General features: G+C 43.8%; 1 protein-coding gene across 1 annotated transcript; it reads left to right on the top strand.

Annotated features, from left to right (window-relative positions):
* The first annotated feature begins 12,631 nt into the window (after window positions 1–12,631).
* LOC125551027 (calcium-binding protein CBP) lies at window positions 12,632–16,177 on the top strand. Its single transcript, XM_048714176.2, has 5 exons — window positions 12,632–13,438; window positions 15,171–15,217; window positions 15,325–15,500; window positions 15,747–15,765; window positions 15,856–16,177. The coding sequence occupies exons 1-5, from the start codon at window positions 12,808–12,810 to the stop codon at window positions 15,958–15,960; spliced, it is 978 nt and encodes a 325-aa protein (XP_048570133.2). The 5' UTR covers window positions 12,632–12,807; the 3' UTR covers window positions 15,961–16,177.
* The last annotated feature ends 336 nt before the right edge of the window (window positions 16,178–16,513 follow it).

Here is a 16,513-nt window from a genome sequence, read left to right as displayed (position 1 = left end):
CTACCATCGAGATTGGTATTAAAACCTAAATAATTGTTATTTGGTGTTTGCGTTGAGCATAGACATGACTGGATTATGTCTATCGCAATACGGTTATTCATTTAAGGAGAATAATGGTTGCTCTGTTTTTTTGAATAATACCTTCAAATGGTCTTACACCTGAAATGAATGGTTTATTGAATCTCGCTCGTAGTGATACACATGTTCATGCCAAAAGATAGTAATGATAGTACCACCTACTTGTGGCACTGCCACTTAAGTCATATCGGTATAAAACGCATGAAGAAGCTCCATGTTGATGGATCTTTGGGCTCACTCGTTTTTTAAAAGGTTTGAGACATGCGAACCATGTCTATTGGTGTATATGCATGAAGAAACTCCATGCAAATGGACCGTTTGGACTCACTTGATTTTGAATCACTTGAGACATGCAAATCATACCACATGGGCAAGATGACTGAAAGCCTCGTTTTCAGTAAAATGGAACTAGAAAGCAACTTGTTGGAAGTAATACATTTTGATGTGTGCAGTCCAATGAGTGCTGAGGCATGTAGTGGATATCGTTATGTTCTTACTTCACAGATGATTTGAGTAGATGTTGAGTATATTTACTTGATGAATCACGAGTCTGAATTATTGAAAGGTTCAAGTAATTTCAGGGTGAAGTTGAAAGATCGTCGTGACAAGAGGATAAAATATCTATGATATGATCATAGAGATGAATATCTGAATTACGAGTTTGGCATAGAATTAAGACATTGTGGAAATTTTTTCACAACTAATACAGCCTGGAACATCATAGTGTGATGGGGTGTCCGAACATCATAACTGCACCCTATTGGATATGATGCATACCATGATGTCTCTTATCGAATTACCACGATAGTTTATGGGTTAGGCATTAGAGACAACCACATTCACTTTAAATAGGGCACCACGTAATTTCGATGAGATGACACCGTATGAACTATGGTTTAGAGAAACCTAAGCTGTCATTTCTTAAAAGTTTGGGGCTGCGACGCTTATGTGAAAAAGTTTCAGGCTGATAAGCTCGAACCCAAAGTGGATAAATGCATCTTCATAGGACACCCAAAACAGTTGGGTATACCTCCTGTCTCAGATCCGAAAGAAATAAGGGATTGTTTCTAGAATCGAGTCCTTTCACGAGGAAAAGTTTCTCTCGAAAGAATTGAGTGGGAGGATGGTGGAGACTTGATGAGGTTATTGAACCGTCTCTTCAACTAGTGTGTGGCAGAGCACAGGGAGTTGTTCCTGTGGCACCTACACCAATTGAAGTGGAAGCTTATGATAGTGATCATGAAACTTCAGATCAAGTCACTACCAAACCTCGTGGGATGACAAGGATGCGTACTACTTTAGAGTGGTACGTAATCCTGTCTTGGAAGTCATGTTGCTAGACAACAATGAACCTACGAGCTATGGAGAAGCGATGGTGGGCCTGGATTCCGATAAATGGCTCGAGGCCATATAATCCGAGAGAGGATCCATATATGAAAACAAAGTGTAGACTTTGGGAGAACTACTTGATGGTCGTAAGGCTGTTAGGTACATATGGATTTTAAAAGGAAGACGGACAATGATGGTAAATGTCACCATTAAGAAAGCTCGACTTGTCGTTAAGATGTTTTCCGACAAGTTCAAGGAGTTGACTACGATGAGACTTTCTCACTCGTAGCGATGCTAAGAGTCTGTTGGAATTATATTAGCGATTACTGCATTATTTATGAAATCTTGCAGATAGGATGTCAAAAATATTGTTTCCTCGTGATTTTCTTGAGGAAAGGTTGTATGTGATACAACCAGAAGGTTTTAACAATCCTGAAAGATGCTAACAAGTATGCAAAGCTCTAGCAATCCTTCTAAGGACTGGAGTAAGCATCTCGGAGTTGGAATATACGCTTTGATGATGATCAAAGGTTTTGGGTTTATACAAAGTTTATGAGAAACTTGTATTTCCAAAGAAGTGAGTGGGAGCATTATAGAATTTCCGATGAGTATATGTTGTTGATCGGAAATGACGTAGAATTTCTGGAAAGCATATAGGGTTATTTGAAAGGTGTTTTTCAATGGAAAGCCTGGATTAAGCTACTTGAACATTGAGCATCAAGATCTATAAGGATAGATCAAAACGCTTAATAGTACTTTCAAATGAGCACATACCTTGACATGATCTTGAAGGTGTTCAAGATGGATCAGTCAAAGAAGGAGTTCTTGCCTGAGTTGTAAGGTATGAAGTTAAGACTTAAAGCTCGACCACGGCAGAATAGAGAGAAAGGACGAAGGTCGTCCCCTATGCTTAAGACATAGGCTCTACAGTATGCTATGCTGTGTACCGCACCTGAAATGTGCCTTGCCATGAGTCAGTCAAGGGGTACAAGAGTGATCCAAGAATGGATCACAGGACAGCGGTCAAAGTTATCCTTAGTAACTAGTGGACTAAGGAATTTTCTCGATTATGGAGGTGATAAAGAGTTCGACGTAAAGAGTTACGTCGATGCAAGCTTAACACCTATCCGGATAGCTCTGAGTAGAGATACCGGATACGTATAATGGAGCAACAATTTAGAATAGCTCCAAGTAGAAACAGTTATTTGGAATAGCTCCAAATAGAACGTGGTAGCTGCATCTAGGAGATGACATAGAGATTTGTAAAGCACACACGGATCTGAAAGGTTCAGACCCGTTGACTATAACCTCTCTCACAAGCATAACATGATCAAACCCAGAACTCATCGAGTGTTAATCACATGGTAAATGTGAACTAGATTATTGACTCTAGTAAACTCTTTGGGCGTTAGTCACATGGGGATGTGACCTGTGAGTGTTAATCACATGGCGATGTGAACTAGATTATTGACTCTAGTGCAAGTGGGAGACTGTTGGAAATATGCCCTAGAGGCAATAATAAATTGATTATTATTATATTTCCTTGTTCATGATAATCGTTTATTATCCATGCTATAATTGTATTGATAGGAAACTCAGATACATGTGTGGATACATAGACAACACCATGTCCCTAGTAAGCCTCTAGTTTGACTAGCTCGTTGATCAATAGATGGTTACGGTTTCCTGACCATGGACATTGGATGTCATTGATAACGGGATCACATCATTAGGAGAATGATGTGATGGACAAGACCCAATCCTAAGCATAGCACTAGATCGTGTAGTTCGTATGCTAAAGCTTTTCTAATGTCAAGTATCATTTCCTTAGACCATGAGATTGTGCAACTCCCGGATACCGTAGGAGTGCTTTGGGTGTGCCAAACGTCACAACGTAACTGGGTGGCTATAAAGGTACACTACGGGTATCTCCGAAAGTGTCTGTTGGGTTGGCACGAATCGAGACTGGGATTTGTCACTCCGTGAAAACAGAGAGGTATCTCTGGGCCCACTCGGTAGGACATCATCATAATGTGCACAATGTGATCAAGGAGTTGATCACGGGATGATGTGTTACGGAACGAGTAAAAGATACTTGCCGGTAACGAGATTGAACAAGGTATCGGGATACCGACGATCGAATCTCGGGCAAGTGTCGTACCGATAGACAAAGGGAATTGTATACGGGATTGATTAAGTCCTTGACATCGTGGTTCATCCGATGAGATCATCGTGGAACATGTGGGAGCCAACATGGGTATCCAGATCCCGCTGTTGGTTATTGACCGGAGAACGTCTCGGTCATGTCTGCATGTCTCCCGAACCCGTAGGGTCTACACACTTAAGGTTCGGTGACGCTAGGGTTATAGAGATATTAGTATGCGGTAACCCGAAAGTTCTTCGGAGTCCCGGATGAGATCCTGGACGTCACAAGGAGTTCCGGAATGGTCCGGAGGTAAAGAATTATATATAGGAAGTGCTATTTCGGCCATCGGGACAAGTTTCGGGGTCACCGGTACTGTACCGGGACCACCGGAAGGGTCCCGGGGGTCCACCGGGTGGGGCCACCTGCCCCGGGGGGCCACATGGGCTGTAGGGGGTGCGCCTTGGCCTACATGGGCCAAGGGCACCAGCCCCTAGAGGCCCATGCGCCAAAGGGACAAGAGGAGGGGAGAGTCCTAAAGGGGGAAGGCACCTCCAAGGTGCCTTGGGGAGGATGGACTCCTCCCCCCCTTGGCCGCACCCTTCCTTGGAGGAAGGGGCAAGGCTGCGCCCTCCCCTCTCCCTTGGCCCTATATATAGTGGGGGGAAGGGAGGGCAAACAAAACCTAAGGCCTGGCGCCTCCCTCTCCCTCCCGTGACACATCTCCCTCCTCCCGCAGCGCTTAGCGAAGCCCTGTTGAAATCCTGCTACTTCCACCACCATGCCGTTGTGCTGTTGGATCTCCATCAACCTCTCCTTCCCCCTTGCTAGATCAAGAAGGAGGAGACGTTGCTGCTCCGTACGTGTGTTGAACGCGGAGGTGCCGTCCGTTCGGCGCTAGGATCATCGGTGATTTGGATCACGACGAGTACGACTCCATCAACCCCGTTCTCTTGAACGCTTCCGCATGCGATCTACAAGGGTATGTAGATCCACTCCTCCCTCGTTGCTAGATGACTCCATAGATTGATCTTGGTGACACGTAGGAAATTTTTTGAATTATTGCTACGTTCCCCAACAGATATTAGAGTCATGCTAGTTGAGTAGTTGTGAATTTGAGAAATACTTGTCCTAAAGTTTGTGATTCCCGTGCCATGCACGTATGGTGAACCGTTATGTGATGAAGTTGGAGCATGATTTATTTGTTGATTGTCTGCCTTATGAGTGGCGGTCGGGGACGAGCGATGGTCTTTTCCTACCAATCTATCCCCCTAGGAGCATGCACGTAGTACTTTGTTTCGATGACTAATAGATTTTTGCGATAAGTATGTGAGTTCTTTATGACTAATGTTGAGTCCATGGATTATACGCACTCTCACCCTTCCACCATTGCTAGCCTCTCTAGTACCGCACAACTTTCGCCGGTGCCATAAATCCACCATATACCTTCCTCAAAACAGCCACCATACCTACCTATTATGGCATTTCCATAGCCATTCCGAGATATATTTCCATGCAACTTACCACCGTTCCGTTTTTTATGACATGTTACATCATTGTCATATTGCTTTGCATGATCATGTAGTTGACATCGTATTTGTCGCAAAGCCACCGTTCATAATTCTTTCATACATGTCGCGCATGAGTCATTGCACATCCCGGTACATCGCCGGAGGCATTCACATAGAGTCAATTTTGTTCCAAGAATTGAGTTGTAATTTTTGACTTGTAAGAAAATAAAAGTGTGATGATCATCATTATTAGAGCATTGTCCCAAGTGAGGAAAGGATGATGGAGAATATGATTCCCCCACAAGTCGGGATGAGACTCTGGACGAAATAAAAAAAGAAAAAGAAAAAAGAGGCCATAAAAAAAGAGAAGGCCCAAATATAAAAAAATGAGAGAAAAAGAGAGAAGGGACAATGTTACTATCATTTTACCACACTTGTGCTTCAAAGTAGCACCATGATCTTCATGATAGAGAGTCTCCTATGTTGTCACTTCCATATACTAGTGGGAATTTAACATTATAGAACTTGGCTTGTATATTCCAATTATGGGTTTCCTCAAAATGCCCTAGGTCTTCGTGAGCAAGAAAGTTGGATGCATACCCACTTAGTTTCTTTTGTTGAGCTTTCATACACTTATAACTCTAGTGCATCCGTTGCATGGCAATCCCTACTCACTCACATTGATATCTATTGATGGGCATCTCCATAGCCCGTTGACACGCCTAGTTGATGCGAGACTATCTTCTCCTTTTTGTCTTCTCCACAACCACCATTCTATTCCACCTATAGTGCTATGTCCATGGCTCACGCTCATGTATTGCACGAAGATTGAAATTTTTTGAGAACATCAAAAGTATGAAACAATTGCTTGGCTTGTCATCGGCGTTGTGCATGATTTAAATACTTTGTGTGGTGAAGATAGAGCATAGCCAGACTATATGATTTTGTAGGGATAACTTTCTTTGGCCATGATATTTTGAGAAGACATGATTGCTTTGTTAGTATGCTTGAAGTATCATTATTTTATGTCAATATTAAACTTTTGTCTTGAATCTTTCGGATTTGAACATTCATGCCACAATAAAGAAAATTACATTGAGAATTATACTAGGTAGCATTCCACATCAAAAATTCCGTTTTTATCATTTACCTACTCGAGGACGAGCAGGAATTAAACTTGGGGATGCTTGATACATCTCCAACGTATCTATAATTTTTTATTGTTGCATGCTATTTTATTATCTGTTTTGGATGTTAATGGGCTTATTTATACACTTCTATATTATTTTTGGGAATAACCTACTAACCCAAGGCTCAGCGCAAATTGCTGTTTTTTGCCCATTTCAGTGTTTCGCAAAAAAGGAATATCAAACGGAATGAAACCTTCGGGAGAGTTATTTTTGGAACAAACGTGATCTAGAGGACTTGGAGTGGATGTCAAGAAATCAACGAGGAGGCCACGAGGCAGGGAGGCGCGCCCCCCACCCTCGTGGGCCCCTCGTGGCTCCACCGACCTATTTCTTCCTCCTATATATGTCCACATACCTCGAAAACATCCAGGAGCACCACGAAACCCTATTTCCACCGCCGCAACCTTCTGTACCCAAGAGATCCCATCTTGGGGCCTTTTCCGGAGCTCCGCCGGAGGGGGAATCGATCACGGAGGGCTTCTACATCAACACCATAGCCTCTCCGATGATGTGTGAGTAGTTTACCACAGACCTTCGGGTCCATAGTTATTAGCTAGATGGCTTCTTCTCTCTCTTTGGATCTCAATGCAATGTTCTCCTCGATCTTCTTGGAGATCTATTTGATGTAACTCTTTTTGCGGTGTGTTTGTCGAGATTCAATGAATTGTGGGTTTATGATCAAGTTTATCTATGAACAATATTTGATTCTTCTCTGAAATCTTTTTATGTATGATTGGTTATCTTTGAAAGTCTATTTGAATTATCAGTTTGGTTTGGCCTACTATATTGATCTTTCTTGCAATGGGAGAAGTGCTTAGCATTGGGTTCAATCTTGCGGTGTGCTTTCCCAGTGATAGCAGGGGCAGCACGACACGTATTGTATTGTTGCCATCGAGGATAAAAAGATGGTGTTTGTATCATATTGCTTGAGTTTATCCCTCTACATCATGTCATCTTGCCTAATGCGTTACTCTGTTCTTATGAACTTAATACTCTAGATGCATGCTGGATAGCGGTCGATGTGTGGAGTAATAGTAGTAGTTGCAGAATCGTTTCGGTCTACTTTGTCGCCGACGTGATGCCTATATACACGATCATGCCTAGATATTCTCATAATTATGCACTTTTCTATCAATTGCTCGACAGTAATTTGTTCACCCACCGTAATACTTATGCTATCTTGAGAGAAGCCACTAGTGAAACATATGGCTCCCGGGTCTATCTTTTATCATATAAGTTTCCGATCTATTTTATTTTGCAATCTTTACTTTCAATCTATATCATAAAAATACCAAAAATATTTATCTTATTATTATTATCTCTATCAGATCTCACTCTCTTAAGTGACCGTCAAGGGATTGACAACCCCTTTATCGTGTTGATTGCGAGGTTCTTACTTGTTTGTGTAGATACGAGGGACTTGCATGTAGTCTCCTACTAGATTGATACCTTGGTTCTCAAAAACTGAGGGAAATACTTACGCTACTTTGCTGCATCACTCTTTCCTCTTCAAGGGAAAACCAACGCAGTGCTCAAGAGGTAGCAACCTCTCCGACAATCGGAGTGAAAAATCCTAATCCCGATCTATTCCAACTCAACAAACACCATCAGAGACACCTGTAGAGCACCTTTATAATCACCCGGTTACGTTGTGACGTTTGGTAGCAGACAAAGTGTTCCTCTAGTATTCGGGAGTTGCATGATCTCATAGTCATAGGAACATGTATAAGTTATAGAGAAAGCAATAGCAAAAAACTAAACGATCATCGTGCTAAGCTAACGGATGGGTCAAGTCAATCACATCATTCTCTAATGATGTGATCCCGTTAATCAAATGACAACTCATGTCTATGGTTAGGAAACATAACCATCGTTGATTCAACGAGCTAGTCAAGTAGAGGCAAACTAGTGACACTCTGTTTGTCTATGTATTCACACATGTACTAAGTTTCCGGTTAATACAATTCTAGCATGAATAATAAACATTTATCATGATATAAGGAAATATAAATAACAACTTTATTATTGCCTCTAGGACATATTTCCTTCAGCATCATCCCACAACTAACTCATTAGTCACATTGCTTGCAACGCTTATAGTGATGTGCATTACCGAGAGGGCCAGAGATACCTCTCCGACAATCGGAGTGACAAATCCTAATCTCGATCTATGCCAACTCAACAAACACCATCAGAGACACCTGTAGAGCATCTTTATAATCACCCAGTTATGTTGTGACGTTTGATAGCACACAAGGTGTTCCTCCGGTATTCGGGAGTTGCATAATCTCATAATCATAGGAACATGTATAAGTCATGAAGAAAGCAATAGCAATAAACTAAAAGATCATAGTGCTAAGCTAACGGATGGGTATAGTCCATCACATCATTCTCTAATGATGTGACCCCGTTCATCAAATGACAACACATGTCCATGGCTAGGAAACTTAACCATCTTTGATTAACGAGCTAGTCAAGTAGAGGCATACTAGGGACACTCTGTTTGTCTATGTATTCACACATGTACTAAGTTTCCGGTTAATACAATTCTAGCATGAATAATAAACATTTATCATGATATAAGGAAATATAAATAACAACTTTACTATTGCCTTTGGGGCATATTTCCTTCAGTTGTTCACCGATATGGTCGAATGTGCCACTAGTGTTTTGGCCAACAATGGTAGGGATCCAAAGATACCTTTCATTGATTACTTCAACATAAACACCCAGGGTTCCCTTCATAGCTTGCCTGGAAGAATATGGGGTCTTCGGGCTGAAAAAGATAACACTTTTGTCTCTCTTTACACATTGGCCTGAAGCTTTCCCATAGAACCATAGTATATTATTTAGCCTTTCTGCACTCTGAGAATTTGCATTTAAAAATATCATACTATCATCCACAAAAAGCAAATGACTCATCCATGGTGCTCGGATGCTCATCCTTATACCCTATCAATATGTCCTCCAAAATTTTTTAGTAAAGATGAGAATCCTTTTGCACGTGATAGAAATAAGAATGGTGACAAAGGGTCACCCTGCCTGCCCTCTTAAATGGGTAAGATAGGGTTGTAATTCCCCATTAACCCGAACCAAGAAGCGAACAAATGAGACATAATTCATTATTAATCTGATTAAGTTGATGCTGAAGCCAAGTCTCCAAAGAATGGCCTACATATAGTGTCACTCCACTCGATCATATGCTTTTATCATATCTAACTTGACTGCACATGCATAATCTTTCCTTGTCTTCCATCTGCACAAAGTGTGGACACTCAAAGGCCACAAGAACATTGTTCGTAATCAAGCGACCAGGAACAAACACACTTTGCCCCTCGCTGATAATATATTCCATAAACCCCCTCATGCGATTTTGTAATTGACTTAACAGCTAATTTGTATAAAACCGGGCATAAGGCAATAGGGTGATATTGGGAAATCAACTGTGGATGGTGTACCTTTGGAATTCAGCTGATGGAAGTGTCATTAGGGCCCAACGGTAGATCACCACCATTGAGGAATCCAAGCACGGCTTTAGTAACATCATCTTTCAGCAAGTGCCAATGTCGCTGGAAAAATCCTGCTGTCAAAACCAGCGACACATGGAGCTTTTGATGGGGCCATCTAAAACATGGCGTCTATCCTTCCTTTGACTCGAATGGTTGGATCATTAACTCATTCATCTCCATTGTAACTTTCACGGGCACATGTTCCATCGCATGTATCATACAGTCCTTGGGATGTCTACACATTTTGATAAAACGACTGAATTTTATCTTTATCTCGCCTTCATCAGCACAAACCGAGTCCTCAGCCCTCTGTAGCCCGCTGATTTTATTCATTTGCTGCCTCTGCTTAGCTTGTGCTTGAAAGTATCATGTAGTACAATCTCTTGCTCATAGCCAGACCTTTGAGTGCTATCGTAGCCACACCTCCTCTTAACGGAGCATATCATGCAATCTGGCAGGCGTGCTTTTCTCTTCGTCAAAAGGGCCACACCCTATAGATTGCCGCCCCAATTTGTCTAGTTTTTTTTTTGAATTTGTCTAGCTTTTACTTAAGTTCTCGAAATGACCTTGTTAGGCACCCAAACTCATGTATACCCCTTGTCTCAAACTCTCGCGGTAGGCTCCAAGGAACTCCACTATCCCGTGTAGACCTGGAGTGTGGTTCTGCCATTGCCACGAATCCTTGACTAACTTCTCATATTTTGTGTGTTTTTTCCAAACATTCTCACACCTAAAATGTTTTTGCATGTCGTACACCTTGAGAGTGCAATTTTCATTGATTTCAGTCACTACAAAATAATGAGCAGACTCAACTGAACTTACATGGCGCACACAAATATGTTCATATTTCTGTCGAAAAGCCTCGTTAGTAAAGCACAGTCTAACCGAGCTTAGATATTAGCATTATCCGCTTGGCGACCAACCCAAGTATATGCCAACCTAGTCCGTCCTAAGTCTTGGAAGGAAATCTCATATGTGACCTCTCTAAATGCCTTCATTTGCGACTCTGGTCGAACCGACCGACTGAAGTGTTCCTCGCCATAGAGAGTCTCATTAAAATTACCCATGCATAACCATGCTGAATGTGGCAGTGCATACAACTTCCAAAGAAAACGACAGTTGAGATGTCTGTTTTCGGCTCTCGGAGCACCATAAAAACCAATAAATCGCCACGTCGCCGAACTTTGATCCCTCATCCTCACCAATATATCGATATGGCTGGTACTGTAGCTTTTCAGTTCAACCTCAACATCTTTATTAGACCAATAAAGACCCATGTCGCCACTAAGGCCTTCACTATCCACGACAAAGCAACCCGCAAAACCAAGCTGGTATCACGGGTCTTCCACCCTTTTAGCCCTCATTTTTGTTTCCATGATGAATAGCAGGGCACGAGCTTCTTGCTTCACTGTGCAGCAAAAGCTCGTGAACTGCCTCGGGGTTCTCAATCCCCCGGCAATTCTAGCTCATGCAAATCATTGGGACGGGAAGCGTTGCTCTGCAGTCGCTAACGAGTTTTCAGGTGTCAGGTTCTTCTTCTTTCAGTTCCTCTCCAACTCATTCTCGTCACCAGTCTCTTTTGGTCATCACATGCATCCTTCAAACCACTCACAAGCTCAGTAGCAGCTCCTGTACCATCGGTTAAAAGAAGTGGTGTATGATCCACGCGCCAGTACACTTGCTTGGGTGCTTCTTTCCTCTTATTATGAGGTATGTTCTTGTCGGAGAAGTAACTTTAACACCCTCTTTACCAGCATTACTAGAATTTCTAGACTCCCTCTGACTACTTGGATTTGAATATTGTTCCTTGCTCGAATTGTCCCCAGAAGAAGTCTTCTTTGTCTCATATGGCGCCCTCAACTTTGGCCCAAAAGGTAAAATTGTCATTCTCATTACGAGGGCCAAGGATTGTGCAAAACATGTCAGAATGACCAAGCCACCCACATGAGAAACAGAAGTGTGGCACTTGTTCATATTGTATGTCATACAAGTCTGTCTTTTTTTCTCTTAACCAAATCAACCAGAATCCATCTTCTTAATGGTTTACTAACATCATGTGAGACTCTTGATCATAGATATCCGCCAACATGATCAAAATGGATCGAAGTAGCATCCTTGTCAATTTGTTGTGCAATAAGTTTTCCCCAAGTATCATCTTTGAGATTATACAGAAGATTCGAAACCCTAGCCCAAAGATGGAGCCAGTCAAATAGGACCACATAACGCCTTATACCGTCCTCACAATTAATTTGGATTGTCTGGATTGGGGCCCTGGGGGACTCACCCCGTCGAAGCGCACTGGCAATAGTTTGGATGTGAAAAATATTCCAGTGCAAAATCCTACCAGCAAAGAGCCACTTCTTCACCTTTCCTTCCCTATCATTGATTACCTGGGGAATCACCTCCTCGTCCATGATTCATAGTTTTCTTCACGCCTCTTCTAGCCGAGCCCTTGCCGACCGCGATGAGTCAGGACCCCGACTCTTTCTGCTTGCCTCCGGATGATGTAGCCATCCTCCACCGGAATCAAAGGACGCCCTCGCCGGCAAGATCCGACGTATGCCCGCCAACTCCGCTCGAAACTCTAATTGCCGCCAAGGGGCCACGAAAAACCTATGCATGATGCTTCTTTTCCCTTCCCTTCCCCTCAATGCACTTCGCCTGCTTCGTTGCGAGGACGCGTAGCAGTACCGTGGCGCCCGAGAGCATGCATGTTACGCATCGATGCCTTTGGGAGCCGTATTGGAGCATTTTTAAGTTCCGGGAGTTTTGCGTTACGCGGTAGCAAGTTGGTGTAAATTATCAAATATGGAATTTACTTTTATTTTTATGAAATTTAATTTCACCCGTTAGTCAACACGTTTGCCGTGCCGTCGCGTCGTCATTCATCGCCGTCCGCGTTGTCGGTGCTTTCGATCTGCTCCCCTCCCCTCCGCGTCGCCAAACCAAACCACGTTCTGCTTCGCCCCCTTCCCACCTGTTCCATTCCAATTCCATCCCCGTCCCCGTGATCGAGCACACAACTCCAATTCCCCAAGCTTAACCCCATGGCCGGCTACCCCCCACCCCCCGGCTCCGGCTACCCCTACGGCGCCGCTGGCGGCTACGGAGCCCCACCGCCCTCCGGCCAGAAGCCCCCCAAAGAAGGCAAGACCTCTTCCTCCTCCGGCCCCGACCCCTACCACGGTGCTCCGCCCCCGCAGCAGCCTTACGGCGGAGGCGGCGGCGGCTACGGAGCCCCACCGTCCTACGGCCAGAAGCCTCCCAAGGAAGGCAAGACCTCCTACTCCTCCGGCTCCGACCCCTACCACGGCGCTCCACCCCCGCAGCAGCCTTACGGCGGGGGCGGCGGAGGCGGCTACGGGCAGCAGCCCTACGGCGCCCAGCCGCCTTCGTCCGCCGCGCCGTACGGGGGCCCGCCCGCCGCGCAGCCCTACGCAGGAGGCGGCGCCGGTGGGTACGGGAGCCCGTTCGCGGCACTGGTGCCGTCCACGTTCCCGCCGGGGACGGACCCCAACGTGGTGGCGTGCTTCCAGGCGGCGGACCGCGACGGCAGCGGGATGATCGACGACAAGGAGCTGCAGTCCGCGCTCTCTGGGTTCAGCAGCCAGAGCTTCAGCCTCCGCACCGTCCACCTCCTCATGTACCTCTTCACCAACACCAACGTCCGCAAGATCGGCGAGTCCTCCCTCCCTCCTCCATATGTCGTACTATCTCTCAAGTCTTATCCACGATCGTGCTAGGATGAATGGGGGATCCTTTGCGTCATTGTCTTTGACTCTTGGTTTCCAGGAGGCAATCGTGCGTCTCCCTGGTCCACTGCGCCGCGTCTCGGCATGCACACGACTTAGTGTTGATGTTCCTCTGGTCTTTGTAGCACGCGACGTGAGGGCACTTAGTGGTGAATTGTTTGAGCCAGAGGTCACAAATCAACCCTTTTCATTTCTGGGGAAGGATCCCGAGGAAGCCGCACAATTTTTTAGTTCAGCTTGACTGGATTTCAGACTCTCAGTCTATAGACTAACGTTAGATACAGCTGGAGCACATGCCAAGTAGTCATGTTGGAAAGTATTAGACCCTTACTTAATATCCCTCCGTCCCAAAATAAGTGTCTTGAGCTTAGTATAAATTTGTACTAGAGGGAGTACTTCAATAAGGTTACTGCAAGACCCACGAGTTGTTCTGTTGTTATGGACATCTTAGCAACTCACTTGCCACTGGCGATTGTTGTATTTTCTTTTCTCCCCAATGTGAAAGATTGGATGGGAAGTGTGGATTGCTTTATCAGATCTGCATTTCCTAATACAAGCTATGCACATTTTTTTACTTTCAGTTTAACCTGGTCCATTACGGAAACGTGAGTTTAATTGATGCTTATCCAAGCTTCAAAGTTGGAACTGCTTTGAGTTAGTTCTACTTCTACCAAAGCTTTTTTTGGCAGAAGTTTATCCTTGAAAGCCTGAGATACTTTTCCTAACTGTCCTTCGCCACAACTGAAGGTTGTTTCTGTCGTGATGAAACTATGGTTTGCAGGATAAAACCAACTAGTACTCCCTCCGTCCGAAAAAGCTTGTCCCAAGCTTGTCTCTCAAATGGATGTATCTAGCACTAACTTTGTAAGGTCCTCGAGAATAATCAATAAAATGGCCGCATGCATCTCCCAGATGCAGAGGCTGGGGTCATCCTCCTTTTCTAAAAAAAAGATACATCCATTTGAGGGACAAACTTTTTCGGACAGAGGGAGTATGTAAGTTCTTTGTTGTGTAATCCATCACAGTACAAGCATGAATTGATCTTAATCTGCCACACACTTCTCATTTGTAGCGTGCTATGTAGAATTATCTGCCATTTATATTTTGTCTTTATTTGTTTTAAAGTGTGAAGTATACATATAGGGCCTCTTTAATTCATAGGAAAAGTAGAGGACAATCATAGGAATTGGAAATTTTCATATGGTGACACTCTTCATCCGTTTGATTCAAAGGAATTAACCATATAAAAACAGAGGAATTTTTCCTTTGGATTGATTTTCATAGGAAAAACAAAGGGTTTTTTACAATCCACTTAACCTCTTTTTTACATTCCTATGCACAAAGAGCGAGACAAAGGCCAGAAATAGCATAATATTAACTTCCCATCTTATCTTTTCATATGATTTGACCTTAATTTGACCGTGCCTTTTAGGATTCCTGTTGTTTTTCCTATTCTTGTGAATCAAACATCCAATTTTGCAGATTCCTGCGTTTTCATAGTTCTCTGCTTTACACATGCAATCGTATCCTATTCCTGTATTTTTGAAATCCTTCGAATCAAAAAGGCCCACACTGTTTTCAACATTTGACATTTTCATCCTCTATACCTTTTTTCTTTAACCTCCTAACTGTAAATACATTACCTGTGATTCTTTCAGGGCCAAAGGAGTTCACTTCTGTGTTTTACAGTCTTCAGAATTGGAGGGTGAGATGCTACAGCAGTACAGCTTCAAGTTCCCTTGCTTCGTTGTGAGGGAACCAATCAACTGACTTAACATTCCATGTGTTACATTTCCCATGTTTATTGTGCAGGGCATATTTGAGAGGTTTGACCGTGACCGAAGTGGTAGAATTGATGCACCAGAACTGCGTGATGCTCTTCTAGATCTTGGATATTCCGTTTCTCCTACTGTGCTAGACTTGCTTGTGTCTAAATTTGACAAGACTGGGGGCAAGAACAAAGCGGTTGAATATGACAACTTCATTGAGTAAGATTATTCCTTCAATTAGTTTCGACTTGGCTGATTGCTTTTCCCACTAAACTGCACAAGATTCTGCAGCATCTAATGTACTGAAACATGGATAGATCAAATTTTTTTCGTTTGTCAATATTATTTTTATGTCAAAATCAGAATTGGCAGAAAAACGCTGGGTTCCCTTATAAAGCTTAGCAGTAGCACAATTTGAACTGCACTATATACACATTCCTGACTGTTTGTTCTTTATGTATGCAGATGCTGCCTTACAGTGAAGGTAATTCCACCAAATAAACTAAGTTTTTTTCATTTCACGGTGTTCATTTGGCTGAATTACCTTTATAATTTTCCTGAATTATTTTGGCAGGGCCTGACCGAGAAGTTCAAGGAGAAGGACACGGCGTACTCGGGGTCTGCGACTTTCGGCTACGAGGCGTTCATGCTGACCGTGCTCCCTTTCCTCATCGCATGATGGCGCTGCAGTGCTTCAGGGCTCAGCGTATGTATCGTCCCAGCTTTTTTTCGAAAAGATGTATCGTCCCAGCTGTATCGAAACGGTTGCTAGAGTTGTTTTGCCACTAGCTCTGTTACCGGCTGTATAATACTGGCACTTCGGTGTTGTTATTAGTACTGCTTTGCTGACCAGACAAGTCTTTTGGAGGATTCGAACAAGTTATGGTACTCCTATACTGGTAGAGCTTATCTGCTCATCGATGCATTTGGAACTCTGATGAAAAGTGGTGCACTAGTTCGATTGCCAGTGGAAATCATGTGCACTAGCTCGTCCTCACTTAACTCAACCCCTCACCGTCACCGGAGGAGCTAGTCCTCAACAACCCCTGGATCGCTGACCAGCCGCCGGGCGAGCTCGATGTTTTCATGTCCTCGTGATCCGGAGAATAATTTGGACGGTTGATCGCCTCGCCACAGCTAGGGTAAACTCTGCCCTCTGAACTTCACCAGTGAGCCTGTGGATTCACCACCCCCCCCCCCCCCCCCCCCTTGCGGGAAGGAGGATCAAGGTG

The sequence above is a fragment of the Triticum urartu genome, chromosome 4A (assembly GCF_056163025.1).
Source record: "Triticum urartu cultivar PI428250 chromosome 4A, HENAU_Tu73, whole genome shotgun sequence".
Lineage (NCBI taxonomy): Eukaryota > Viridiplantae > Streptophyta > Magnoliopsida > Poales > Poaceae > Triticum > Triticum urartu.
Note: the sequence above shows the minus strand (reverse complement) of the source record. Positions and strands in the feature narration are given on the sequence as shown.